Here is a 27,765-nt window from a genome sequence, read left to right as displayed (position 1 = left end):
TCCCCTGGGAGATACCACCCACTCTACTCCTCCTCCCATGTCCTGTGATTAGTACCCACCAAGAGTAGCTGGGAGCCTCTTCAGAGGAGAGAATGCCTACCTGTGGGACTGGAGAAGGAGGCTGGCATCCCTGCAGAAACTGTGGCCACCATAGAAGCTGGAGAGAAAAAAAACAAGAATTTGAGGGTGAGGATCCCTCACTTCAGGGATTACCAGCGAGGGGGTAGCCGTGCCTGGGAATTTCTTAGGTGTAGGTCCCAGTTCACACGGAGCTGGGGGTGGAACAGAGGTGCACAGGGCAGGCCATGGGCTCCTGGACACTTCCATTTTAAGGGTGGGGACTCACAGGGTTGCAGAGACTCCTGAAGCCTCTGAATACTCACTGCTGGGGGTGGTGGCCTGGGTCTTGCGGGTGTAACCTGCACAGGGAGACGGAGGAAGGGTGACGAGGGTGAGTAATCACAGAAAGGGAGGAATGGAGAGGAGGATGTGGGCCTGTTGAAATGTGGACCAAGATGGCAATCCCTCACCATTGATGTAGAGACTGTCTGGGTCCAGGGTGTAGATACCCAGCCTAGTGATGCCTCTGGTCAGCTGGCTCAGCTCCTGGTACAGCCGCTCTCTGTCCAGCCCAGAGCCCATGGGGTCAGGGCGGTAGGTACAGATGGCATCCACTCCAGTGGCTGCCCCATCCTTCTCGGGCCTGGGGAGGATGGGTAGGGGTATCACTAGATGGAGTCCCAGGGCAGGGCTCCTGGGACCTTGGGGGCAGGCCAGGAGGGGGCCAGGGCAAATGAGAAGGCTGGCACCCACTTCTGGCCAGCCCAGGAATGTGCACACAGTCATGGTGGGGGGGGGGGGGTGGTGGCAGGATTTCTTAAATTGCAAATCTGAAACCTGCAACCTCAGAGCATGGGGACAGGAGAGCTCCTACTTGAGACAGGTGAAAAGCTGGAATTTGGATTAAAGCAAGTAGAAAAGGCAAGCTTGCCTTGAGAGGAATCCTGGGGAAAGAACTGAAAACCCAAAGGAAATGCCCTCTTTGGTCAAAGGGAGGTAGGAGGGAATTGGGAAGGATGACCCAGACTAGGGGCTCTGCAGAAGCTGGGGACAGTGTGTGTGTGTGGGGGGAGGCGGGGGTGGTTACAACCAGAAGAGGCCTTGGTTCTGGAGCCAGTGCCTCCTGAATTCCACCTCTGCTGAGGACATGGACAGAGAGGGCAGGTAGGAAGCAGAGGGAACTCTTGGGGTCCTCAGGGAGCCCTTGATGCAGCCCTGGCCGGGGATTGCAAGGTCTCACCTGAGCAAGGTCAGTCTGCAGCCGGAGTACAGGGGGCCCAGACTGGTGTTCTTGAACAAAGGTCCGAGCTGTAGAGGAGAGGCAAGTGAGTAGAAAGTCTCAGGGGTGGAGAGCAGGGCAGAAATGAGAGGAGTCGGGCCAGCACCAGTGAGCCAGGCCTGCATGGGGGGCTGCACAGGTAAGGTAGGTGGGTCTCCGTGGGCGTGACAGAGATCAGGTAGGCGGTGCTTGCATCAGTGGGTGGGGCAGGAATTCTGCTGGCGGAGCTCTCACCAGGCCCTGCAGCTTTCTCTGGGTGGCGTTGAACCTCCAGGAACCAGGAACCATATCCTCTTCATGGGACAGGTTGGTGATGGTGAAGTTGAGAGTGAACAGCACCAGGGTCGGACCAGTGGCTGCAATGGAGGCAAGAAGGAGATGTCAGGGAGCCTAAACATGGGTCATCCCACAAAGAGATGGAAAAACATTTATCTCTTTAAATACTGGAGAGGGGCTTCCTCCATGATGGGCAGTCTCCACAAGAAGGAGATCCCAGACATTAGCATTAAGTGAGGGGCTCTGGGGATAAGTGTGGAAAAACACTATGGTGGTAAATGCAACAAACATTCTGACCCTCCAGTTGGCTAAAATTCCAGACAGACATCCTCTTTTTCTGAGGGTTTTTTTTTTTTTAACTCAAATTATTTCTCTGGGACCCAACTATTTACTGATTTTTAAAGATTTATTTGAAGAAATACATTTCATTTGTATAGGTCAGGCCCTGTTTTAAATGCTTCACTTAAATTTTAATCCATTTAAGCCTTGAGGCAAATCATTCAGAGGGAGATAGTATTCTTATCTCATTTTACAGATGTAAGAACTGAGCCCAAGGGTGATTAAATAATTTGCCCCCAGTCACACAATCTATAAATGGCAGAGCACAGTTCAAACCTGAGCATTGTGGTTGCAGAGCCTGTGCTTCTAACCCATCTACTCTAGTACCAAGGGCAGGTCCATGCAATAACCTCACTCTGGCCTGAATGGTCAGTGGTCAGAACACCCACAGGAGGCCCTAGCTGATGAGTAAGTAGAGACTCAAGTAAGACAGTGTTAGTAATGATGAGTCATCCAGGACCCTCAGCAGTGTCAGTGGGTGGTATCAAAATCTACCTTGGGCCAGTGAGAAGCCAAGAATGGGAAGTTAGCTGTTGGCCCAACCAGAGTCTGCCCAAATCCCTAACCAGGACCTGTAGGAGGGCATTTTCAGGTACATACGTAGCTCACGCTGTTGTTCCCTTCTTTGTTGGAAATGAAGACCAAGTATTCAAGAGAGAAGCCCACATACACATTTGCAGATCTCACCCCACAACCATGCTGATTGTAATTCAATACTTATTTGTACACTCAAGTCCTTATTCTATTCTCTTTCTTGCTGGAAGTCCATCAAAGACTAAGGCCCTTTCTATTCTGTTCACTGCTGCTTTTGTCCAGTAAGGGCTAAATGAATGCTTCTTGAGTGAATGAATGAATGGGCATGGTGCTCCATATGATACCACCCACTGGCCAAGTGCATGAGACCTCTGTAGGGGAGGAATGGCAGAGAGGAAGCTCGTACCTGTGGATATGGAAGTGGGGGTTGCTGAAGTTGTTGAGGAGATGGTAGAGGCAATTCCAACTGAAAAAAAAAAAAAACACAGTGAGGCAAATATGGGAGAAGGGAGGGCCTCCCCAGCTAAACAAGGCCCATCAGGGGTCCATGAAATGCTCCTCAAGCCTGTGTCAGGCTTGTCTTTTCTGATCTGGGTAGTGAAGTTGGGGAAAGACTAGAGCTTTCCAGGACCCTTCTGTCCCTGAGGAGGTGGGGTAGGGATAGTGAGGAGGAAAGATGTGTCCCAATGCAGAGAAATGCGAGGGCCTGAATTACTACACACTGTTGGAATTGGAGGTCAGGACCTGATGGGTGTAACATGTAGAAAGATAGGAAGAGAAAGTATGAAGAGTTGTAAGGATGGGAGAAGAAAGGAAGTGTCAGAAATCTGGGGTTCTTTGGGTGTCTATGAATCTATTTATGTAAGTAGCATTTAGAGAGCCCCCTCAAAGTGCAGACCCAGTAGACAAACTCCAGAGAATGCAACTGAAACCCAAGGAGGCATTTCTCTATCAGGTCACCTACAGACTATCCTTCTGCCATCTGTGCCCCAATTCTCTCCATGTGTCTGATCCCTCCATGAATCCCCAGAAAAGCTGTGAATGTTTATTGCCTCATACAAGAAAAAACAAAGGTGCAAGCCAAAGTTGCTACTAACTTTTCCTGGATACTGGTCAGGAGGAGGTGTGAACAGGCTTGGATCAAACTGTTGTTCCCAGCCATGACCCAGCTGAGGTTGAGCAGTTTTCTTACTTTCTTTCTTTTCTTTCTTTCTTTTCTTTCTTTCTTTCTTTCTTTCTTTCTTTCTTTCTTTCTTTCTTTCTTTCTTTCTTTCTTTCTTCTTTCTTTTCTTTCTTTCTTTCTTTTCTATCTTTCTTTCTTTTTTTTTTAAGATTTTTATCTATTTATTCATGAGAGACACACAGAGAGAGGCAGAGACATAGGCAGAGGGAGAAGTAGGCTCCATGCGGGGAGCCCGACGTGGGACTCGATCCTGGGATTCCAGGATCATGACCTGGGCTGAAGGCAGTGCTAAACCGCTGAGCCACCCGGGCTGCCCCAGGCTGAGCAGTTTTCAACTCACAAATGCCTTCCAGGAAAACCAAAGAGCCTTCCACACATCAAGGAACTTAATTTCCTTGAATTCTATCCCACAATCCTGTGGCAACTTCAACTGAACTGGTAGTGACTGCCTAGGGTATTTTGTTGGTAAGGATTCTGGAGCTGTTTTGAATTCAGAAAGCAGGGAGGCTGTTACCACTTAGTGATGTCTGCCATGGATGAGGGAATAGGGAATGATGGCACAGATGGCATGTATTTGTCCTGGACAGAATCTGACAGTCATTAAAGATTTGAACAAGGACAAGAAGGAAGTATTTCTACATATTACAAAAAAGTGTATTTCATTCCTTCTTATCCTGAGAAAAATCTACATACTTCCTGTGGACTTACAATACACAAATGACCTAAGATCACCATCATCATCATCACCATCACCACCATCATCATCATCACCATCACCACCATCATCATCATCATCACCACCACCACCATCATCACCATCACCACCATCCCCACCATCACCATCATCACCACCACCACCATCATCATCATCATCACCACCACCACCATCATCACCATCACCACCATCATCATCATCATCACCACCACCACCATCATCATCACCATCACCACCATCACCACCACCATCATCACCATCACCATCACCACCATCATCATCATCATCACCACCACCACCACCATCATCACCATCACCACCATCACCATCATCATCACCACCATCACCATCATCATCAGTATCACCATCATCACCATCCCCACCACCACCACCACCACCCACCACCATCATCACTATCACCATCCCCATCATCAACAGCTCCATCACCACCACCATTATCAATATCATCATAATTATCATTATCATAAGAATATGAGCTTTATGAAGGCAATAATTTTTTGTCTGTTTGTGTTCCCTGCTGTCTTCCCCAGGTCCTGACACAGAGTAGGTGCTCAATAAGGCTGTTGACTGACTCATTATCACTAGATTTACTATGAATTTCTATAATTATTTGAGTAAGCAATATTAAGTATGTTTTTACTCATCAGGTGCCCCCAGTAGATGTGCCACTGACTGGTACTTACCCGTGGGGCTGGAGCTGGGGACGGAAGATGGAGTCCCAGAGGTTCCTAGGTCCACTGTGGAGGTCCCTGGAGCTGAGAAAAAGCCCTCATCAGCGAAAGCAGAAAAGCAATCACATAGCAGAAATGCCAACAAGAGAGACTATTTATTAGGCTGCATGTGGGGCTGAGATTCCCTCTGGATCTGGGGCAGAGAGGAGAGTAAATAACTTGTGGCCTCCCAGGATCTTTCTTCCTCCTGGCATGAGGAGGCATCAGTGCTTTGCCTGCCCTGGGTGAGGGGGCCCTGAGTCATAGATGAATACTCACTGTTGGCGATGGGTGCAGAGCTTTGATGGGTGAAACCTGTAGGGAGAGGGAGGGAAGATTATGGGTATGGGTTAAGGGAGAGGCAGAGGACCAAACAGGAGGCAGGGCTATCCTGGTGCAGTGGAGGGGTCTCTAGCAGGGGGTGCTGTTGGGGATTCTCCATCAATACCCATCAGGAAAGAAGGCTCCAAGGGTGAAGTTAGTCCAAGATGAAGAGGAAACCATGAAGTGCAGACCAGAATCAGCACATTTAGTGCCTAGGACTAAGGCCCTAAGAGCCAGACAGGGAATGCATTCTCAACCAGAGGGCAGAGGTTGCCCTCTGAGGGGGAAGAGACTCTGACCACATCACGGTTGCTCACCATTGACACAGAGACTGTTCCTGTCCAGGGTATAGTGGCCCAGCAGGGCAATTCCATGGGTCAGCCGGCTCAGCTCCCAGTACAGCTGCTCCCTGTCCAGTGCAGGGCCTTCAGGGTCAGGGCGATACATGCAGATGGCATCCACTCTGGTGGCAGCCCCATCCTTCTCAGGCCTGGGTAAAAATCACCACATAGTTGGTCTAACCATCTATCTATTGATCCTTTTCTCTCTCTCCTTCTAGCCCCTAAGGCAGAAACTTGGGAAACCCTAGTTAACAAAAGCTGTGGCCATCAGGGAGATGCCCTCCATAAACAATTAGCACACCACAGGTCTGAAGCCTCCTGCATGCCTAGGAGAGAAGACTCCAAAACCCCTGGGAGTGGCAGATACACGAGGATGCTGTTGATGGAGTGAGCTGGAAGATGCCAGATGAAGCTCCAACAGCCACATCCTGTTACAGGTCTTGACGAGCACAAAAAAAGATGTCTAAGATCATGCTGCAATGGGGGGGGGGAGGGGCAGTGGCCCCAGGAAAAGTGACTTCAGCTTGGTTTGGTGACATTTTCCTGCAGAGAGTTGAGGTTTCCAAAGAGAGAGACCAAAAAGCTAAAGTCACTCAGTCTGGAAGCAGGACTGGGGCATTTCTAAAAACTCAAGAGACTAAACGGTCAGAGACACACATGCCCTTTGGGTGAGTCTGAAAGCATGACCTGTCCATGTCTCAGCATCACCTCTGGCCACAGGACACTACCTACCCGCCTGCCCACGCAGCCATACACTACTGAGTGATGTGGAGAGAAAGGCGCTCCCACACCCCAGAACCATGGATGCAATGTCTCTTGTAAAAACAACCACCCCTTGACAACGTGGATGGAACTGGAGGGTATTATGCTGATGAAATAAGTCAATCAGAGAAGGACAAACATTATATGGTCTCGTTCATTTGGGGAATATAAATAATAGTGAAAGGGAATAGAAGGGAAGGGAGAAGAAATGGGTAGGAAATATCAGAAAGGGAGACAGAACATGAAGACTCCTAACTCTGGGAAACGAACTAGGGGTGGTGGAAGGGGAGGAGGGCGGGGGGTGGGGGTGACTGGGTGGCAGGCACTGAGGGGGGCACTTGACGGGATGAGCACTGAGTGTTATTCTGTATGTTGGCAAATTGAACACCAATAAAAAATAAATTTATTATTAAAAAACAACAACAACAACAACCACCCCTTGTTGAATTCTTAGCATGCAGCAGGCCCAGCACTTTGTACTCAGGAACACATCGCTTAACCCTCAGAGCGTCCCTGTGGGCTGTATTGCTGAACTCCCACAGTTGTTATTCTATCCATCACACGACATATTGTATGCAACGTAATTATACATAAGGTAAATAGAATATATAATATAATGATTTAACACATAAGTAAATGGTATATGTTTGTTACATTTTAATTTTTATTATTATTACATTATATAACTGTTATACCTAACATATAATATATAATATATATTAGAGATTATGTCTATATTGTTATATATAAAAGATATTATACCCATACATAATATACATAATATTTTACCTATATACAGTATACATAAGCCTACATATGTATATATATATATAAGGTTTGGGTATCGATGTTTCTAGAAGCAATGTCCACAATAGCCAAACTGTGGAAGGAGCCTCGGTGTCCATCGAAAGATGAATGGATAAAGAAGATGTGGTCTATGTATACAATGGAATATTCCTCAGCCATTAGAAATGACAAATACCCACCATTTACTTCGACGTGGATGGAACCAGAGGGTATTATGCTGAGTGAAATAAGTCAATCGGAGCAGGACAAACATTATATGGTCTCATTCATTTGGGGAATATAAAAAATAGTGAAAGGGAATAAAGGGGAAAGGAGAAAAAATGAGTGGGAAATATCAGAAAGGGAGACAGAACATGGAAGCCTCCTAACTCTGGGAAACGAACTAGGGGTGGTGGAAGGGGAGGTGGGCGGGGGGTGGGGTGACTGGGTGACGGGCACTGAGGGGGGCACTTGACGGGATGAGCACTGGGTGTTATTCCATATGTTGGCAAATTGAACACCCATAAAAAATAAATTTATAAAAAAAATAAGGTTCGGGTATAATTATATATTATTCTCATATTGTCTACACTTAGGTAATATGTGTATTATATAATATACAAATATATTAGGAATATACTTATATATCATCTATGTTAGATATTATATCTATATATGACATATTATACCTATTATGTGTATATATGACATATATGTAATATATACCCATGTATAAAGTATAGGTATGATTATATATTATACTTATATATGATATATATTATATATAACTTTATTATAGTTATTATATATTATAGTTCTGTATTATATATAGATTATGTATATTATAGTTATATTATAATAATTATAGTTATATATTATATGTAGGTATAACATATAGCTATATTATAGTTATAGTTATATATTATGTATAATAATATATATAATATATATAGGTACATATAGGTATAACATATATATTAGGTATAGATATAACAGATATACTATAAAATTATACCTATTCTTTCTCTCCCTTTCTCTCTCTATATATGTGCATACATATATGTATGTATACAGCTGACTTTTTTTTTTTTAAAGATTTCATTTATCTATTCATGAGAGACACAGAGGGAGAAGCAGAAATATAGGCAGAGGGGGAAGCAGGCTCCCCGGGAGAGCCCAATGTGGGACTTGATCCCAGGACCCTGGGTGTCCCTATACAACTGACTTTTGAACAACATGAAGGTTAGGGGTACGGACACCTAACCCAGTTGTAAATTTTCATAGACCTTTTGATTCTCCTAAAACTTAACCACTAAAAGAGTGCTGTTGACCAGAAGCCTTACTGATAACACAGTCAATTAACAGATATTTTTATGGTATTGGTATTATATACTCTATTCTTACAATAAAGTAAGCTAGAGAAAAAAACGTTAAGAAAATCATAACAGAAAATACATTTATAGCACTGTACTGTATTTATCAAAAACAAAATCCATGTATAAGTGGACCCTGCAGTTCAAACTCAGTGTCCAAGGGTCAACTCTCTCTCTGTATACATATATATGTTAGTATACACGTATTATGTACAGGCCTAATATGTCATATATAACATGCGGAGTAACGAGGCACAGCAAGGTTTTGGGATCTCATTAAATGGCAGAGCTCACATTTGAACTCTGCTCTGGCTTCACCGAGGCTCTTAGCCACTAGGCTCCTATGCCTGGTCTTGCCCCAGGAAGGCAGGGGAGCTGGAGGTAAATGCCTGTGATAAAACAGGAATGTGAGGAGAACCAGACCTAGAGATTCTGAGAGAGATGTAGGAGGCAAGAATGCCAGGTGTGAAGTAGGTCAACCAACTGCCTCCCCAGCTGCACCCATGGGATGGTGTCGTCCCCAACCTTGAGCCATCCTAGGGCAGGGCAGTCCTCCTTCCGTGAGTCTGACCCATTCAGGAGCACACGCTCTCTCTGTAACAGTGTGCTTGCTTTCCTTCCCTCTTAGATTCTTTCCTTTTAGAGGTTGCCAGGTCGGTAATCTCCCCATGCTGCATATGGGGAGATTACCATAATGAGGTAGAGGAAGCAGTGCTGCTTAAGAGCTAGGAGTTTGGCTCTAGAACCCACAATGTGGGGTTGCTCTGTGTGACCTGCACAATCTACTCAATTCCTCTGAGCCCGTTGCACCTCTGGTTCCTGCTTCATGAGGCTGTCGTGAGGGCTGATGGGTTGAAATATGAAGTACTAGCACAGTGCCTCGGATCTTAGGAATTACTAACTGCTGGATTGTCATTGTCAATGATGATGTGTAGTATCCATGGTGGTAGTCGTCCCAAGTATGGACAAAGTCAGGGAGCCTGTAGGTGAGGGTCCCATACACCTGTTGGGCTGTGTTCTTGGGGAGAGTCTTACCTGAGTGAGGCCAGTCTGCAGCCTGAATAGAGGAAACTCAGACTGCTATTCTTGAACAGGGGTTTGAGCTATGAGAAAAGAGATTGAAGGTGAGAAGGAACCTTTGAGGGAGGCCAGGGGGAGCAGGGGTATTGGTGATGTGAATGGGGCAGAGGCGATATGGGTAGGGCAGAAGTCAGGTGGACAGGGCTGACACTGATGGGCGGGGCAGGAGGTGTTGTAGGGTTGGGCTGGTACCGGTGGGTGAGGCTCTCACCAGACCCTGCAGGATCCTCTCCGTGGAGTTGAATTTCCAAGAGCCTGGATGCTGAATGTCTTCTTCGTAGCGCAGGTTGGTTATGGTGAAGTTGAGGGTGAATGGCACCAGGTAAGGGACTGCTGCTGAAGCAGGGGGAGGAAAAAGGAGGCCATGCATGAGTTACACCTGGTCTGGATCCTAAGGCAACTTCTGGGGATGGAGATGGAGGGTCCAGATCTGAGGTAGCAGGGGTTCCGAGTAGGCCACCTAGGCTAGCTACCTTAGGACCAATGACAGAGGCCAGATAAAGAGCAAAGCTAGATGCTATTAAGTAGAGTAACATGCACATCCTTTCAGATGGCTATTAGGCTATTATAGAAAGAAAGGAAGAAAGAAAGAAAGAAGAAAGAAAGAAAGAAAGAAAGAAAGAAAGAAAGAAAGAAAGAAAGAAAGAAAGAAAGAAATCAGAGAAGTACAAACATTATATGGTCTCATTCAGTTGAGGAATATAAAAAATAGTGAAAGGAAATAAAGGAGAAAGGAGAAAAAATGAGGGGGAAATATCAGAAAGGGAGACATAACATGAGAGACTCCTAACTCTGGGAAACGAACTAGGGGTGGTGGAAGGGGAGGTGGGCGGGGGGTGGGGGTGACTGGGTGACAGGCACTGAGGTGGGCACTTGATGGGATGAGCACTGGGTGTTATGCTATATGTTGGCAAATTGAACACCAATAAAAAATAGATTTATAAAAAAAGAATACTTTTATCAATAAATCTATTTCTACATCATTAAAAAAAGAGAAATAAAGAAAGGGAAGAAAAATAATTAGTTTTGTCAAAGATGTGCAGAAATTGGAATCCTCGTGCATTGTTTGTGGGAATGCTGGTGGAGCTGCAATGGAAAACAGTTTAGTGATTCCTCAAAAAGTTAAATATAGGATTACCATATGATTCAGCAATTTTGCCAAATGCTAGGTATAGACCTAAAAAAACTGAAAACAGGGACTCGGATCCTTGAATACAAAATATTCATAGCAGCATCATTCACAATAGCCAAAAGGTGGAAACAGCCTGAGTCCATCAGCAGATGAATGGATAAACAAAATGTGGAATAATATTCGGCCATAAACATGAGGGGAGCTCTGACACCTGCTACAACACAGATGAACTGTGAAAATATTATGCTAAGTGAAATGAAACAAACACGAAAGGACAAATATTATATGGTTCCAATCACATGGGGTACCTAAAATAGGCAAATTCGTGGAAACAGAATGTAGAATAGAGGTAACTAGGGGCTGGGATTGGGATTATAGGGAGTTAGTGTTCATATGGGAACATAGTTTCCATTTGGAATGATAAAGAAGTCCTGAGAATAGATAGTGGTGATAGTGGCATGACACTGGGAATGCATTTAATGCCACTAAATTGCACACTTAACAGTTGGTTAAAATGGTAAATTCTATGTGTTCCATAAAAATTGTTTAATGCAGCAGTTGGATCAAAATATAGGTTATGGGGCTCTTGAGTCTGTATATGGGCCAGGGTAGGTGTCAGGTGTTGAGGTTTTGGGCTCTGGTGAGACTCCAGATTGGCCTGATAGTCTTTACTTGAGAGGTTAAAAGTAATAGGATTGGAGCAATCTCATGGATTAAGGGGAAAAGAAAGAAAAAAAAATCAATTCAATCCCATCCAACACAGAAGAAACATTCTTTTTTAAATATAAGCCAAATATCAAATTTTAAAGGAACCTTCCTGTCACCTACTCAACTCATCCCACCCTACCTGCCCCATAACTCTCAGGACTTGACCTTTAATAAAGAGACCATGTGCAGAGCTGTGGTTACTATGATCACCACCACACTAATAAGTCAGACTTGGTTTCAAGTGCCCTCTGTCCTCTCCCCAGCTGTGTGACCATGGACATCACTAAACTTGTCTCTACAGTTGTTCCCTTTATCTGCAGCTTTGTTTTCTGTGGTGTCACTTACCGGAGGTCAGCTGCAGTCTCAACGCACGTGGTCCTCTTTCTGAGGTATCATCAGGAGGTCAATAGCAGCCTAACACTACGTCACTCACCTCACCTCATCTCATTGTGTAGGAATTTTATCATCTCACATCATCACAAAAGCGTGAGTATGGTACAATTAGACATTTTGAGAGAGAGCACATTCACATAACTTTTACTGTTATAATTTTTCTATTTTATTATTAGTTATTGTTATTAATCCCTTCCTGTGCCCAACTGATAAATTAAACTTTATCCTAGGTACATATGTATATTTTTTAATAATAAATTTATTTTTTATTAGTGTTCAATTTGCCAACATACAGAATAACACCTAGTGCTCAGAACACATATATATAGGGGTCAGTACTATCTGTGGTTTTGGGCATCCATTGGGGGTTTTGGAAAAAATCCCCCATAGATAACAGAGGACTACTCTACCTTCATTTCTTCACTAAAAAATACTACTTTGTAGAGGAATTATAAAGGCTAAGTGACTGTTTGCTAAAAGAGTTAGTTAGCATATTTTAAGGGCTTTATGCTGAGTGAAAAAAGTCAGTCCCCAAAGGCGACATGCTATAATGATGCCATTGGTACAACGTTCCCAAAATAGCAACATTACAGAGATGGTAAACACATGAGTGGTTGCCAGGGTGAGTCTGGGTGGGTATAACTGTAAAAGATCCTTGCAGTGATAGAACTGTTCTGTACTTTGACTGCAGTGATGCTTAAAAAAAATCTGCCTACGTGATAAAATGGTATAGAATCACACATGTACATGGGAGTGTACACACACACATACACACACGTGTGCATGTGCACATGCGAGTCCGTGTAAAACTAGTAACATCTGAAATCTGAAGTCTGTGGATTTTAACAACTACTTGGCAGGTGAAGACACTGAGAAGAGGGTCAGTCAATTGTCCAAGGTCAACACAGCTGGAAAGATAAGGAGGACACAGTCTCTGCTCTTGTGGAGTTCAGAACAGAGCAGGGGAGCCCATGGCAGCTCCATGATCCCTCACTGCAGCTTTTCTCTACAACTTCCAGATGTATCTTTGAGCCTCCTTACAAGGAGCTGGAGAGAGAAGTCGCCTACCTGTGTAGCTAGAGAAGTGGGTTGGCACCGCTGAGGTCCTTGGAAAGAGCACGGAGGTCACAGTAGCTGAGGATAAACAGTCTGGAGTAAGAATGGGGATTCTGAGTGGGGTGTCTTTCCTATCCGGCTATAGCCACTGAATGTAGGAGGAACTGGGTAAGAGTATCAGGTCTCTTGGCTTCCTCTCTCCCCAGGCCCTGGAATAGGGGGTCAGTTGCTGTCCACCGGGGCCCAGAGCATATGGTTATCAAGACTGTGGGTACTCACCACTGGATGTGGGAGCTGAGATCTGGTGGGTGTAACCTGAAATGAGAAAAGGAGACAGAACTAGAATGCAAGCATGGGAGGGAGGTCCAAGGTGTAGCCCAAAGCCACCTGCCTCTACCCCCAACAAAGACTGCAAGTCTACACAGTTCAACAATTGTGATTCAGGGGTAACTATTTCTTGTTCCTAAATGGCTGAGAAATCAAAGACCCAGTTTCCTGTCTTCATGAGCTTGTAATTTATTTGGGAAGATAAATACACCAACATTTCTAGAAATGGGCTTGCAAACTGTGCTTTTCAGGGTCCAAAGGGGATTTTTGAAATATCAACAGGGAGAAAGATAGCCAGATGCTTGAATCATTGACTTCAGCCAGAGGGATATCCCCTTTAATCAGTCTGGATAAAGACTTTGTGGCTCAGACAAGTATATAAATCACAGTCCTGAAATGCAGAGATGCAAAGGGAAGAAAAGGGTTTGCAAACCAAAGGGCCTATAAGGGCCTTTGACTCATCATGGGACATTGCTTAGGTGGAAAATAATACATACAGTGAGTCCTGTGGCAAAGTGGATAGTCTATATCCCTTCCTGGGGGCAGATTCTCAGCTTCAACTTGTGGTTACAAAAAGGTTGCTCACCATTGACATAGAGGCTGTTCTTGTCCAGGGTGAAGGAGCCCAGCTGAGTGACACCATGGGTCTGATGGCTCAGTTCCCAGTATAGCTTCTCTCTGTCTAGCTTAGGGCCCACAGGGTCAGGGTGGTAAGTACAGACAGCATCAACTCCAGTGGCTGTTCCCTTTTTCTCCGGCCTGGGCAGGGAAGGACACAGGAATGGGGAGGTGGGGACTCCAGGCAGGGCCCCTGAAAAGGTTCACTGAGGGAGGGGACAGAGAAAGCAGGAGGAATGGTAGGCAACCTGGAATGGTCTTGGTGCTGGTGGAGGATTGGAAATGGATGGGATGACCATGGTCCCTGAGCATAGAGGATGCAGCATCTTCAAATGCTAACATTTGTGCTGAGCTTTAAAATGATAATCATAAGGCAACATACATGCTAACAACAGAAGCATGATGGAGGGGACTTGGACAAGGTGGGAAAAAAGGCAGTGTCAAATGGCTTAAATCCCAGTTCTGCTGCTCCATTTCTGCAAGACTCTGAGTAAGTCTCTCAACCTCTCTGTGGCTTATTTTTATTTCATCCATCAAATGAACAGGACAGACTTCATAGCCCTAGTAAGTGCTCAAGAAAATACAACTATTTTTATTTTTTTAAATTTTTATTTATTTATGATAGGCACACAGTGAGAGAGAGAGAGGCAGAGACACAGGCAGAGAGAGAAGCAGGCTCCATGCACCGGGAGCCTGACGTGGGATTCGATCCCGGATCTCCAGGATCGCGCCCTGGGCCAAAGGCAAGCGCCAAACCGCTGCGCCACCCAGGGATCCCTACAACTATTTTTATTAGGCATTAATAGGCCCAAAGTTCTTGGTGTGGAATGGACCTTGCAGTGAGAGAGCCTAAGCCTTTTGAAAGAAAGAGTGAGGCCAAGTAGCCATCCTAGGATGGAGATGGGCATGAGGCTATGTGGTATCCCACAGCTAGAGAAATCTCAAGGCCAGTGGAAAGGGAAGACGTAGCATCATGGATGGAGGACAATGTATCTTTGAAGTTGAGGGCATTCCATCCTCAGATGAAAGGTCAGTGATTGGGAGATCTCACACAAGGGGTAAGGTGACCCAAGTGTACAGATGGGGGCTCCCACGTGCTGGAGTTAATTCTTAGCACCTGGGTTTAGGAAAGGTCATGAATAATTTACTGCATGTTCTCAATATGCTAGTTCCTGTCCTAAGCACCTTTCATCTTAATCCTTATTATGCTCACACAAATGGCCACAAATTCTTCCCTTCAATCACTAGTGGAATCTGTTTCTCTGTCTCTTGAATTGGAATTTGGCCACAAGACTAGCATTGGCCAATGGATCTTCACAAATGTGATGTAAGCAGAGGATTGGAAAGCATGTGTGCAATAGGGCTTGCCATTTCTGCTGCTCTTGGAACTCTGAGCATGTGAATGAGCCCAAGCTAGCCTGCTGGATGATGAGAAACTATGGAGGAGAACCAAAGTATCCCAGCCAGGAGCTGACTGCAGACATATGAATGACCCTCATTTAAGATCAGGTGAGCCAGGTCAGGCAGGAGAATCTACCAGCAGAATCTAGACCAAATCACCATCCAACAGAATCATAGGCTAAATTTGTTGTGCAAGAAAGCAAATTGGTGACACTCCAACTGACAGGTGAGGAGGCTGAAGCACAGAGATGTTAAGTAACTTGCTAGGGTCATGCAGCCTTGAAGTAGGGGAGCTAGGCCTGTTGGACTCTTTATAACCCCTGTAGTTTACTACTCAGCGATTCCAAGTCCACCTCTGAGAGGTTAGAAAGCAGGAGGTCATTGATGGAGGACAGAAGAAGGGAGGGCTGGCTAGGTGGTCCAGGCAGGCCAACCATGAGCCAAAATGTGACACAAGCAGGAGAGAGAATTATGCATCCCTAGAGCAAGGTTTCTCAACCTTGGCACTATGCATATTTCAAGTCAGGAACTCTTGGTCCTGGGAGACAGTCCTCCATATTGTAGGATATTTCGCTGCATCCCTGACCTCACTTGCTAGATGCCATTAGCAATTCCCACTTTTGAGCTGTGACAACAAATAATGTCTTCAGACATTGCCAAATATCCTCTGGGAGGGAAATCGCTCCTGGTTGAAAACTAGGGCTCTATTATGATAAAGCTAGCATGATTTACTAGTTGTTTTTTCAATGGGTTCCAGAAGAATGATCTTCCTGAAGAGTTCAACCTGGGCAGTTGTTACCTGAGAAGGAGAGTCTGAGAGGATTCTGCATTTTTCTGGTTAGGAACACAATGTGACAGATTGGTCAGCAGTCCCTGGAACAGTGGTCCCCTCACCCCCTGCCTATTGCCTGCATGTGCACCCTGGAGTTCTCACCTGAGCAAGGTCAGTCTGCAGCCATTATAGAGGGGCCCAATACTGCTGTTCTGGAATAAGGGTTTGAGCTGGGGATGAAAGACATGGATGTAAGTAGATGGGCCAAGGGGCTGGGCAGGACAAAAGTAGGCACTGGAGGGTAGGCATTAGAGGGGGTCTTACCAGACGATTCAAGGTCCTCTCTGTGGTGCTGAATAGCTCAGATCCTGGGAGCCCCATGTCCTCTGTGTAGCGCAGGCTGGTGATGGTGAAGTTGAGGGTGAATGGCACCAGAGATAGGCTTACACCTGCAGCCAGAAAGGGGAAGGGGGTTTCATTATGATCTCTGGCTAGGATGCTGTAAGAGGCAGATCCAAGGGTTGCCACTCCCTCAGTGTTACCCTTGCATCCAGCCAGACTTACAGATGGGGAGGGGCCTCTATACTGGATGGATGATTTCAGCTGCAAAAAGAACCTCCAACCCTTCAGCTCAGTGTGTCTACAGGCAAACGATTGGTAGATATTTTGGTGGGAGGAAAAGAAGCAGTCACTCCGCTGGCCCCTGGGATAGAGATCTCGCATAGTCTTCTGACTTTGCCATGGGAGAATGTGCAACCGCTGAGTGGTCAAGTCTGTTCCCTGTACAGTGACTCCTGCCTCAGCTTCATTAAGCCATCTTTGAAAAGTGAATTATGCATGAACTGACCACATCTCCTGGTTTTCCCTGGACAGTCATGTGGCTCTCATGTAAATGTTAATTTCGACCGTCCCTTTCTTTGTCAAAAGTGCCCCATAAAAACAAACAAACAAACAAACAAACAAACAAAACCAACTGTATGGTCATCCTGGGGTTAGGGTATGAAGAATCAAAAGGCCAGAGGTCTGAACTGGGTGACTATACCCTTTACAAATTTCATCTGAGTACAACCTGAAATCTGGCATTGTGATGCCCCCAGCTATGGTTTTCTTTTTTAAAATTCCCCTGGCTATTTGGGGTCTTTTCTGATTCCACACAAATCTTAAAATAATTTGTTCTAACTCTCTGAAGAAAGTCCATGGTATTTTGATAGGGATTGCATTAAACGTGTAAATTGCCCTGGGTAATATTGACATTTTCACAATATTAATTCTGCCAATCCATGTGCAATTAAAACCACAATGAGATACCACCTCACACCAGTGAGAATGGGGAAAATTAACAAGGCAGGAAACCACAAATGTTGGAGAGGATATGGAGAAAAGGGAACCCTCTTGCACTGTTGGTGGGAATGTGAACTGGTGCAGCCACTCTCGAAAACTGTGTGGAGGTTCCTCAAAGGGTTAAAAATAGATCTGCCCTACGACCCAGCAATCGCACTGCTGGGGATTTACCCCAAAGATACAGATGCAATGAAATGCAGGGACACCTGCCCCCCGATGTTTCTAGCAGCAATGTCCACAATAGCCAAACTGTGGAAGGAGCCTCGGTGTCCATCGAAAGATGAATGGATAAAGAAGCTGTGGTTTATGTATACAATGGAATATTCCTCAGCCATTAGAAATGACAAATACCCACCATTTGCTTCGATGTGGATGGAACTGGAGGGTATTATACTGAGTGAAATAAGTCAATCAGAGAAGGACAAACATTATATGGTCTCATTCATTTGGGGAATATAAATAGTGAAAGGGAATAGAGGGGAAGGGAGAAGAAATGGGTAGGAAATATCAGAAAGGGAGACAGAACATGAGAGACTCCTAACTCTGGGAAACGAACTAGGGGTGGTGGAAGGGGAGGAGGATGGGGGGTGGGGGTGACTGGGTGACGGGCACTGAGGGGGACACTTGATGGGATGAGCACTGGGTGTTATTCTGTATGTTGGCAAATTGAACACCAATAAAAATAAATTTATTATTTAAAAAAATAAAAATTAAAAAAAATTTTAAAAATTTCATATGAGGAACACCAATTTTGTGCTAGCCTTTGTACTGGGCACTTCATCTATAGCACCTCAACTTACCCTCATCTCAATCCTGAGAGTGAAGTATTACCAGTTCCATTTTACAGTTGGGGAAACTGAGACTCAGAAAGTAAATTTTACCCAAGGCCCACATGCAAATAAACAGCACAGCTACAATGTTTTTTTTAAATTCAAAAATAGATATTTTTCTGTTTGTACAACCATGTTTATAGCAACATTATTCACAATAGTCAAAGGGTGGAAGTAACCCAAATGTCCATTGACAAATGAGTGGATAAATAAGGTGTGTTATAAATCAAAACTACAATGAGAAATCACCTCACACCTGTCAGAATGGCTAAAATAATTAAAAAATAAGAAACCATAGGTGTTAGTGAAGATGTGGAGAAAGGGGAACCCTCCTGCACTGTTGGAGTGAATGCAAACTGGTGCAGTGACACTGAAAAAAGGTATGGAGGTTCCTCAAAAAGTTAAAAGTAGAACTACCCTATGATCCAGTAATCGTACTACTGGGTATTTACTCAGAAAATACAAAAATATTAATTCAAAGGGATGCACCCCAATGTTTATAGCAGCATTATCTACAATAGCCAAGCTATAAGAACAACTCAAATGTCCATTGATGGACGAATGGATAAAGAAGATGTAATGTATACATATATGTATAAAAAAAAGAAATCTTGCCATTTCCAACAATATGGATGGAGCTAGAGAGTTGCACTTGTGAAATAAGTCAATCAGAGAAAGACAAATACCATATGATTTCACTCATATATGGAATCTAAAAAACAAAACAAACAAGCATAGGGAAAAAAGAGAGAGAGAGAGAGAGCCAAATCAAGAAACAGACTCTCGGGCAGCCCAGGTGGCTCAGCAGTTTAGAGCTGCCTTTGGCCCAGGGCCTGATCCTGGAGACCTGGGCTCAAGTCCCACATCGGGCTTCCTACATAGAGCCTGCTTCTCCCTCTGCCTGTGTCTCTGCCTCTCTCTCTCTCTGTGTCTCTCATGAATAAATAAATAAAATCTTAAAAAAAAAAAAGAAACAGGACTCTCAATTATAGAGAACTGATGGTCACCAGAGGAGGGATGGGTGGGGAGATGAGTGAAATAGGTGATAGGGATTTAAGGAGTGCACTTGTATGAAGTGATGTATGGAAGTGTTGAATCACTATATCATACACCTGAAACTAATACAAGACTTATGGTAAGTAGCTGGAATTTAAATAAAAACACACAGAAAAAGAAAACTACAGCAGACAAAGCTATAGTTATCAAGATAGCAAGGTACTGGATGAGAATAGACACAAGTCTAGAAGCAAATCCTCATATTTGTGATGAATTGATTTTCAACAAGGGAACCTGTACAATTTAAGGGCAAAAGAAATTTTCTAAATAAATGGTAATGGTATAACTAGAAAAAAAAAGAAAGAGTGGCTAAAACTTCCCCCAAATTTCTTGAAAACACACATTTTCAATTCAGGAAGCTTCAAAAATCCCAAACAGTATTTACCGAAAGAAAATCATGCTGAGATACATCATACCCATCATACCCAAAGATGAAGAAGAAATCTTGAATGCATCTACAGAAATGATGCCATCAAACATGGAATGACTTGGTCTATGGTGTATGTCACAAATTTACAAGCTTGTAGCAGTTAGGCCTATTATAGAAATGGTTGAATTGATCCGGGTAGAGTAAGGACATGGAAAGTGTGCATTCTGTCTAAAGCTTATAAAAAGTTTGCAATGCTTTGACCCATGAAACAAAGAATGCCAGAAGACAGAAATCAAATTATAGGACACCAGCTTGGATCCCACAACTCCAGACTCCCATGGCAGGATTAAAGGTCAGGGACACCCAGCCTGGGTCATGAAGTAAGCATGAAAAATACCCATAGACTCAATTTTTAAAATAAATCTTAAGGGTTGGAGTAAGATGGTTTCTTGACATAAACCAAGCCCTTGTGTCAGGTTCCTGGAAACTCAAGAGCCCTCAGATCCACATCTGGACAAGATGAGGAGACAGAGCAAGAAGCAAGTTCAGATCCTGAATGATTTTCTGGATGTTCAAATAGAATCCACAAATGTGGACATATACAAGATTGCTACATTCATCCATTCATCCAGTCAATAAATATAAAGCAAGTGCAGACTAGGCCCTCAGCTCCAAGGTGACAAATAAATGAATAGACTAAATAGAGCCAACAGTAGCAAATTCCATGAGAAAATACTCATGGTGGTGGATAGAGAAAACCTGTGGCCCAAGTGTGTATTCAGATGTGCTACTTCCTATAAGGTAGTCTAGGAACGTTTTTTTTTTTAAGATTTTATTTATTTATTCATGAGAGACACATACACACACACACACACACAGGGAGAGAGAGAGAGAGAGAGAGAGAGAGAGAGAGAGAGAGAGGCAGAGACACAGGCAGAGGGAGAAGCAGGCTCCATGCAGGAAGCCTGATGTAGGACTTGATCCCAGGACTCCAGGATCACGCCCTGGACCAAAGGCAGGTGCTAAATTGCTGAGCCACCCAGGGATCCTCATAGGAGGGTTTTTCAAAGGCGATGGTTGAGCTGAGATTTGAAAGGCAATAAGGCCCCAGGTGCAGCTGATCTCTAGAAAGAGCTAGTATAAAGGCCAGACAGAGGTTAGGACACTAGAGGAACAGACAAGTGTCTGATGTGGCTAAAGTTTAGAGAGCGAGGGAGACAGTGAGTAGGATAGGCTAAGGATAGGTGGTCAATAGCAACCAGACCGCGAAGAGTTGAAGTTTCACAGGTCCCAGAGAGCAGACTCCTACCTGTAGAGTTGAGGATGGAGGACAGAGTTGTGGAAGATTCTGGAGTGAAGGTAGAAGTCACTGGAGCTGAGAAAAAAAGAACATGGAAAAAATTATTAAGTCCCATCCTGAAGGAATGTGGGACCAAAGCTGTTCATTAGAATTTGGTCTTCTGTCTTGACTCTGAGCAAGACCCTGGGTGAGTTGGGGGTTCCTCTGAGTCTGTGGCTGGACACTTAGGGAGGAAACATTGTCAGCTTCTCTCCAGAAGAATGTGCTTGGGGAATAGGGTCGAGTGGGCATTGAAATTTCACAGTCGTGAATACTCACTGCTGGTGGTAGGGGTCTGGTACCGATGGTTATAACCTGCAGAAAGGAATAAAGGACGGTTATAATGGGCAAGAGTTAAGGAAAGGGTAAGATGGTAGACATAGAGATGAAATTCATTAATATGCTTGGTGAGATTCATAAATGAATAACAGCCACATTTTATTCAGTGCCCTTATGTGCCTTGTCCTTTGCAAATAATGGTGAACATCTTCACTGTTATTATTGCCAAAAGAAAAATACAATAGTAAGAGCTGTCCCTATTTATTGGGACATACACTAAGCACCAGAAATAATGCTAAACACCACATGACAAGGAACTGGGGATAAATTTACAAACAAGTGTGTTCCAAGCCTTATCCATGTCTTCTCAATCCAGAAAGATAACTTATCCTTGCTCTCTCAGCTTCTCTCCATTCACAAATTTTAGGACAATATGATTTTATCTTTATAGCTTAGTTTCTGATTTTTTGGGAGTGATGTAAAAATGATAGAATTGTGGCAGGTTGAGAGAGGGGTCTGTGGAAGTGAACAAGATGGAGAGGGAATGTACATGTGGTTTGGAATATCAGAGTAACTTTGGAAATGGGCTAGGATAATGAAGATAAGAAGAGAACTGGAAGTCAGATGGATGGCATAAAAATTGGAGTCTGAAAGGAATTGGGAATTGAGAATTTTTTATGAGTGTTTCTCTGAGTCATGGTCATCTCCTTGGGTGCTCTGTGAGGGGTGGGCGTCAAGACTGGACCTCTTTCATTTGACAATCAGGACAATCCTACATGACATGTATGCTTATTCCATTCTGCAAATGGGATATTAAAGCCTAGAGAGGTTGCACAGCTTGTTCAGCATCACATAAAACAGAGATCTGTCATTCACCAATCCTCAAAATCCTCAAAGTTAACCACTGCTTTAAGGAAATCTCCATGTTGATATAGAGGGGAAATAACTAATCAAGATATAGATTAGATTGTTAGGCTAGATGTCACTCATGCCCCTTTCTGTCCTGAAATTTGAGGCTTTCTCTATCTGGATGGTCTGTGGTGTTGCCTTGTGGTTAGGAACTTGGGGTTTAGATTCAGTTCTGGGTTTGAGTCTTGTTCTGTCATGCATGATGGCTGGATTATCTCAGGCAAATGACTTCTTGTTTGAATATACAATGGCTCTCTCTGTAAAAATAACTGCAACAACTCACAGGGTTTTGAGATGAGATAATACAAATAAAGACGTTATCACAATTCCTGGCACATAAGAACCATATGATAAGAATCAACCATGATTATAGTTACTATTCTCAGTGTTTGCATTGGTCTTAGGGGCATTGTTGCCAATGGTTTTGTGCACAGAGTCATTACTTATGGAGCATGTGCTAAGTATGATGTTATTTCATGAAGTCTGTGTAGCTCTGACTGGCCTGTGGGAACTTAAACATTGGTTGTCGTGATGGAGAGAGTGACATGGGGTGAGGGTTGACATGGTTACCCACTGCCCATTTGGAAACCTTAGCCACAGAGTTCTGCATCACCCACTTATCCCCCTAGAGTCTGCATGCTCCAGTTGGGCTCTTGTGGGGAGCAGTGGAAATAAGGAGGAAGAAAAATGTCATCTAAGAGGTGAAAAGGGAAAGGAAATCAGCCTCCCATGATGTGTTAAGCAGTCAAAAATAAGTCCCCAAGGAAATGCTAGGTTTGCATCAGAACTATAAATCTGTACATAGCAATTTCTCAAACTCAGCATTATCGACAATTTGGTCTAGATAATTCTTCATGGTGGAGGGCTACATTGTATATTGTGGGATGTTTAGCAGCACCCCTGGCACCCACTAGATGTCACTAGTACCACTCCGGTTACGACATGAAATATCTCCAGACATTGCCAATGTCCCCTGGGGAGCAGAATCATCCTGGTTGAGAACTACTAGTATAAAGTAGTATGGGACTGGAGACCCTAACTGCAGCACAAACACTCACCATTGACATAGAGACTGTCTTTGTCCAGGGTGTAGGTTCCCAGCAAGGTGACACCATGGGTCAGCTGACTGAGTTGCTGGTACAGTTCTTCTCTATTCAGCCCAGGGCCCATGGGGTCCGGATGATAGGTGCAGATGGCATCCACTCCAGTTGCTGCTCCATCTTTTTCAGTCCTAGGATAGTAGGGACGTGGGAATAGGGGTATCCTGAGATGTAGGAGAATTATATACTTTGTTCAACTCTAGCCTTCAGCTTGCTGCCCCTTGCCCCCAGCCTTGTTTTATGACGTTTCACGTTCCTGGGTCTTGTCTGGTTTCTCATGCACATTCTTTTCTGGGGCCTTCTCAACTAAGATGAGCCAAATATATGGAGCCAAACATGTGGAAACATTCTGGACCTTCCCCTGTCCTTGGTACCCCCCATCCAAGCAACATCCAGGTCTAGCCCAACATCTCACTGGCTTCCCCACCTCCTGTCCCTTCCTCACATCTACCAGTGCACTACTTAAAATAAATGATATCACATCAAAATTCTGCATAAAACTCCATGGTTCCTCATGGATCTGAGATATGCCACCCCTTGAAATATCTTTGCCAAAATTTCTTCAAGCTAATACCTATTCATACCTATTCAGCTCAGGCATCACCTTCTCCAGACTGTCTCCACTCCACTTCCTCACAATGAGCTAAAAGTCCATCCTCCAGGCCTCTATGGCCTCCTTGTAGTGAGTGCTTTATCATTGTAGTAATACTGTTCCTATTATGGTTTTAAGTCCATATGGTTGCTGTCCTCTCAATACTGTGGGTACCTTGAGGGAAGGGCCCATGACTGACTCTCTCAGTGCCCTTAGCACCTGTCACAGGCCATGGCCTGAAGTGTGTCACTTTATGTCTGCCTAAAGAGTCAGTGCTGCCCTTTCTGACCAGTGAGCATGAATGCTCCATGGCTCTGCTTATGCAAGTAATTTAAGACCTTTATTTGACAGCCACCTCTTTCAGGAAGCCCTCTCTGAAATACCCAGTCAGAGGGGATGCCTTTCATCTGAATTCCTGGAAGACCTCAGCCATTTATGATTCTTCTGGTTGCTATGTTCAGGTCCGCACTACCAGGTGAACTTGCCTGTAACAGTGCAAGCCTTCATGTTATAAGAGAAGGAAGTCTCACCTGAGCAAGGTCAGTCTGCAGCCAGAGTACAGTGGGCCAACACTGGTATTCCTGAACAAGGGGCCAAGCTGGGAGGAAGGAGAAAGAATTGAGCAGGAGAGGCTGAGGTGACTGGGTGAGGGAAGGACAAGGCAGGCCAGGGAAAGCATTGTTGGGCTCTTACCAGGCGATTCAGGGCCCTTTCAGTGGAGTTGAACTTCATAGAGCCTGGGTGCTTCATGTCTGGGGTGCAGAGCAGGTTGGTGATGGTGAAGTTGAGGGTAAATGGCACCAGGGCTGGACCCACACCTGCAGCAGGAGGGAGAGAGAGAGGAGACCTATCACAGTCTTAGGCCTGAGACCTCCCCCTGTACGTTAGAGGGAAGACACTAGTGCCATCTCTCTGTTCAGTGCCCAGTAGGTGAAGCCTGAGATATCCCTTCCGGGATACCCTCCCTCCTTAGCCAGCCAAGGGAGGAGAGGGGACCTCCATGGTAGATGTGTCATAGCAGCTCAAAAGGAAACTTCAATCTTCTCATCCCAGAGTGTTCAAAGGCTGACCTGTCACAACATCTTGGTGGGAAGAGGAGGGGCCAAGACCTTTGGTGTCACAAATGCTTGGACAGTCAAGAAATCCAAACAATAGTAATTTCCATGAAGGAAATGATCATAGAGATGGAATAGAGATTAGAACACATCTATGTGTGAGATATGAGGAAAAGCTACTTTCTAGGAGGAGATCTGAGCAAGAGCCAGCTGACCTGAATCTGGAGGACAAAGAGAAACCAGGAACAGAACTGAGTTCCCATTACAGTGAGAGCAAAGGCCCTGAGGATGGAAAGGTGTTTGGTCTTTGGCGGAACAGAAATGGGGCTGGTATAGCCAGAGATGAGGGAGCAAGGGAGACAGTGGGACAACCTGGGGTTGGGTGGATAGCAGGGTCCAGATCATGCAGGGATTCACCAATCAGAACAGGAGTTGAAGTTTCATGGGACTCAGAGATTAAACTCCTACCTGTAGAGCTGGGAGTGGGAGGCAGAGATGTAGGGAGTCCTGGAGAGAATGTGGAAGTCAGCAGAGCTGAAGGAATGAAAGAATACAACATGAATGCAAATTGTTGGGCTCTATCATGAAGCAATGAGAGGACAGGGCTGTTGACAGGAGCTCGCGTCTCTAATGGGTGGTCTGGAGCTGCTCTGGGGCTGAGAACTGGGGGTCGGTGGATACTTCCCCCCCTCAGGGAGCAGGTGTAAGGAGGAAGCATCCCAGGGGTGCAAGGACATCTGGGCCCTCGTGACTTACTGCTGGTGGTGGGGATCCTGTACTGATGGTTATAACCTGCAGAGAGAGCCAGAGAGGAAGAGTAAGCTGATGGGAGGAGGTTAAGAAAAGAGTAAGGGGTAGGACTTGAAACACACAACACAAATATCCTTGAGTGGTTTCTCTGAGACTCATCAACTTTATAAGTTAAGTTATAAGTTAACTGCCTCATACTCCAGTGCTCATGACCATGTCATCCTCATGGTCACCAACCACAAAGACAATAATGATCAAAATCTCCCTCATCATGTAGGAGTTTACTAGGTGCCTGGGACAGTATTAACCTCATTAAATGAGTATTAGGAACAACAACTTTATGAGAGTATTTTCAGCCTTATTTGTGTTTTCTCTGCCAATTAAATATACCTTTGTCCTTGATCTGAAATTTTCCCACTACCTCACTCTTCAGGGACAGTGTGATCTTTGACATGGTTCCTAGACTTTTATAATGTGGAACCGAGATCATGAGGGTAAGAGAATGAGACATGCAGACAAAGGGGGGAGTCAAATAGAGAGTATAAAGTTGGAGAGTAAGAGGGAAAAGGTAAAAGAGAGTTTGAATAAGTATGGTTCTGGATCATAGTTTGGATCCTCTCTGATGATCTGTAAGTAATACAAGTAAAATTTAGATTTATTTTATATTTGATGGTCTGACTGGGCTCCTTGAAATGGAATTCTTCTTTGAGACTGGATCTTGTGGAGGGAGCCCTGTAGTGTACTTAGATTATTCAGGTTTTATCTCATTTGACCTTTATAATAATCTTAGATGATGTTTTTAAAAATTCCATTCTAAAAATAGACACTGAGGCCTAGAGAGGTTGCATGGTTTGCCCAGGGTCACAGAATGAGCAAAAAACCAGGATGAGGGCTTAAGGAAAGACTTGTAAATCACCCAAACCCACACTCAACTACAGCTTTAAGGAATTCTTGAGGACTACTGAAATACAATACAGGTTTTAATCCAGATAGAAAGCCAATGTCAAAGGCAATTCAGTGGGAATGTAATTAATTAATCAACCATTAGTTTAAATTGTCATATTAGAGGTATCTTGATATGCCTTCCTATCCTGAGATTTGAGGCTTGTTCTAGTTAGTCTGTAGGTAGCCTAGTAGTTAGGGGGCCTCTTGGGAGGCCTTGGAGCCAATTTAGGGTTTGAGTCCTATTGCTACCACTTATATTAGCTGTCTGAACTTGGGAAAGTAGATTTCCCTCCTTGAGCCTTGGTTGCTCCTCTGTAAAACATACATAATATGTCACAGGGTATTGGACAGGATTAGTAAAAGGTGATACACAGAACGTTCCAGATCATAGGCATCCCTCAATAAATATTAGCCTTTAGTATAGGCGTTACTGTGGGTTTTGTTGCTAAGAGCATTGGTGCAGCAGGATTTATTGCTAAAAACATTGCTAACAGCCTTGTTGTTTTATACTCAGGTGAGGTGTAATCTGGCTGGCCCCTAGAAAATGCGTAAGGGCCACAGGCTGTCATGACAAAGAGAAAGAGGCAGATCAGTCACCACCTTGGGAACTTGTTGCCTGTTGGGGAGGAGTTAATGCCTACAGCCACTGTGGGCTTGCTTTACCTTCTTCCGTCCCTGACATGCTCCAGATTTGGGTTTCTGTGAAAGGTTACTGCAATAAAGAAGACTTTGGAGGGAATCCTATTTCCATACCTTGGAAGTTGTTCTGGGAGTACCAGGTAATGCACGAAGTGCCAAATCACTCTACTGTACATCTGAAACTAATGTAACACTATATGTTAACCAAGTGGAATTAAAATTAAAATGTTAACAAAAAAAATAGTAGGACTTAGAGACTAACTGACCATGGAATGTCCACACTGCTGATATTTGAGAGACTATATTTGTGCAACTAGAGGAATGTAGTGAAGACAAATATCAGTATTCATGAAAAGAGATGTAACAAAAA

At 44.3% G+C, this 27,765-nt stretch overlaps 1 protein-coding gene across 7 annotated transcripts in view; it reads right to left on the bottom strand.

Moving 5' to 3' along the window:
• LOC112666455 (mucin-16) overlaps positions 1-27,765 on the bottom strand; it is an 84,508-nt gene that overhangs the window by 36,205 nt on the left and 20,538 nt on the right. For 3 of the 7 annotated variants that reach the window (XM_049097635.1, XM_049097636.1, XM_049097640.1), the window contains exons 8-30: positions 25,818-25,853; positions 25,530-25,595; positions 24,700-24,824; positions 24,537-24,604; positions 23,373-23,545; positions 21,406-21,441; positions 21,097-21,162; positions 16,515-16,639; positions 16,353-16,420; positions 13,986-14,158; positions 13,352-13,387; positions 13,085-13,150; positions 9,995-10,119; positions 9,739-9,806; positions 5,759-5,931; positions 5,397-5,432; positions 5,091-5,162; positions 2,895-2,954; positions 1,574-1,695; positions 1,301-1,368; positions 531-703; positions 384-419; positions 101-157 (exon numbers count right to left, since the gene is read on the bottom strand). In XM_049097635.1, the coding sequence (XP_048953592.1) occupies positions 101-157; positions 384-419; positions 531-703; positions 1,301-1,368; positions 1,574-1,695; positions 2,895-2,954; positions 5,091-5,162; positions 5,397-5,432; positions 5,759-5,931; positions 9,739-9,806; positions 9,995-10,119; positions 13,085-13,150; positions 13,352-13,387; positions 13,986-14,158; positions 16,353-16,420; positions 16,515-16,639; positions 21,097-21,162; positions 21,406-21,441; positions 23,373-23,545; positions 24,537-24,604; positions 24,700-24,824; positions 25,530-25,595; positions 25,818-25,853 (2,028 nt within the window). The remainder of the gene's footprint in view (positions 1-100; positions 158-383; positions 420-530; positions 704-1,300; positions 1,369-1,573; positions 1,696-2,894; positions 2,955-5,090; positions 5,163-5,396; positions 5,433-5,758; positions 5,932-9,738; positions 9,807-9,994; positions 10,120-13,084; positions 13,151-13,351; positions 13,388-13,985; positions 14,159-16,352; positions 16,421-16,514; positions 16,640-21,096; positions 21,163-21,405; positions 21,442-23,372; positions 23,546-24,536; positions 24,605-24,699; positions 24,825-25,529; positions 25,596-25,817; positions 25,854-27,765) is intronic. The other 4 variants (XM_049097638.1, XM_049097639.1, XM_049097637.1 and 1 more) reach the window with 4 other exon arrangements.

The sequence above is a fragment of the Canis lupus genome, chromosome 20 (genome assembly GCF_003254725.2).
Source record: "Canis lupus dingo isolate Sandy chromosome 20, ASM325472v2, whole genome shotgun sequence".
NCBI classification, from domain to species: domain Eukaryota; kingdom Metazoa; phylum Chordata; class Mammalia; order Carnivora; family Canidae; genus Canis; species Canis lupus.
The sequence above is the reverse complement of the archived record's forward strand: the minus strand, read 5'-3'. Positions and strand labels throughout refer to the sequence as shown.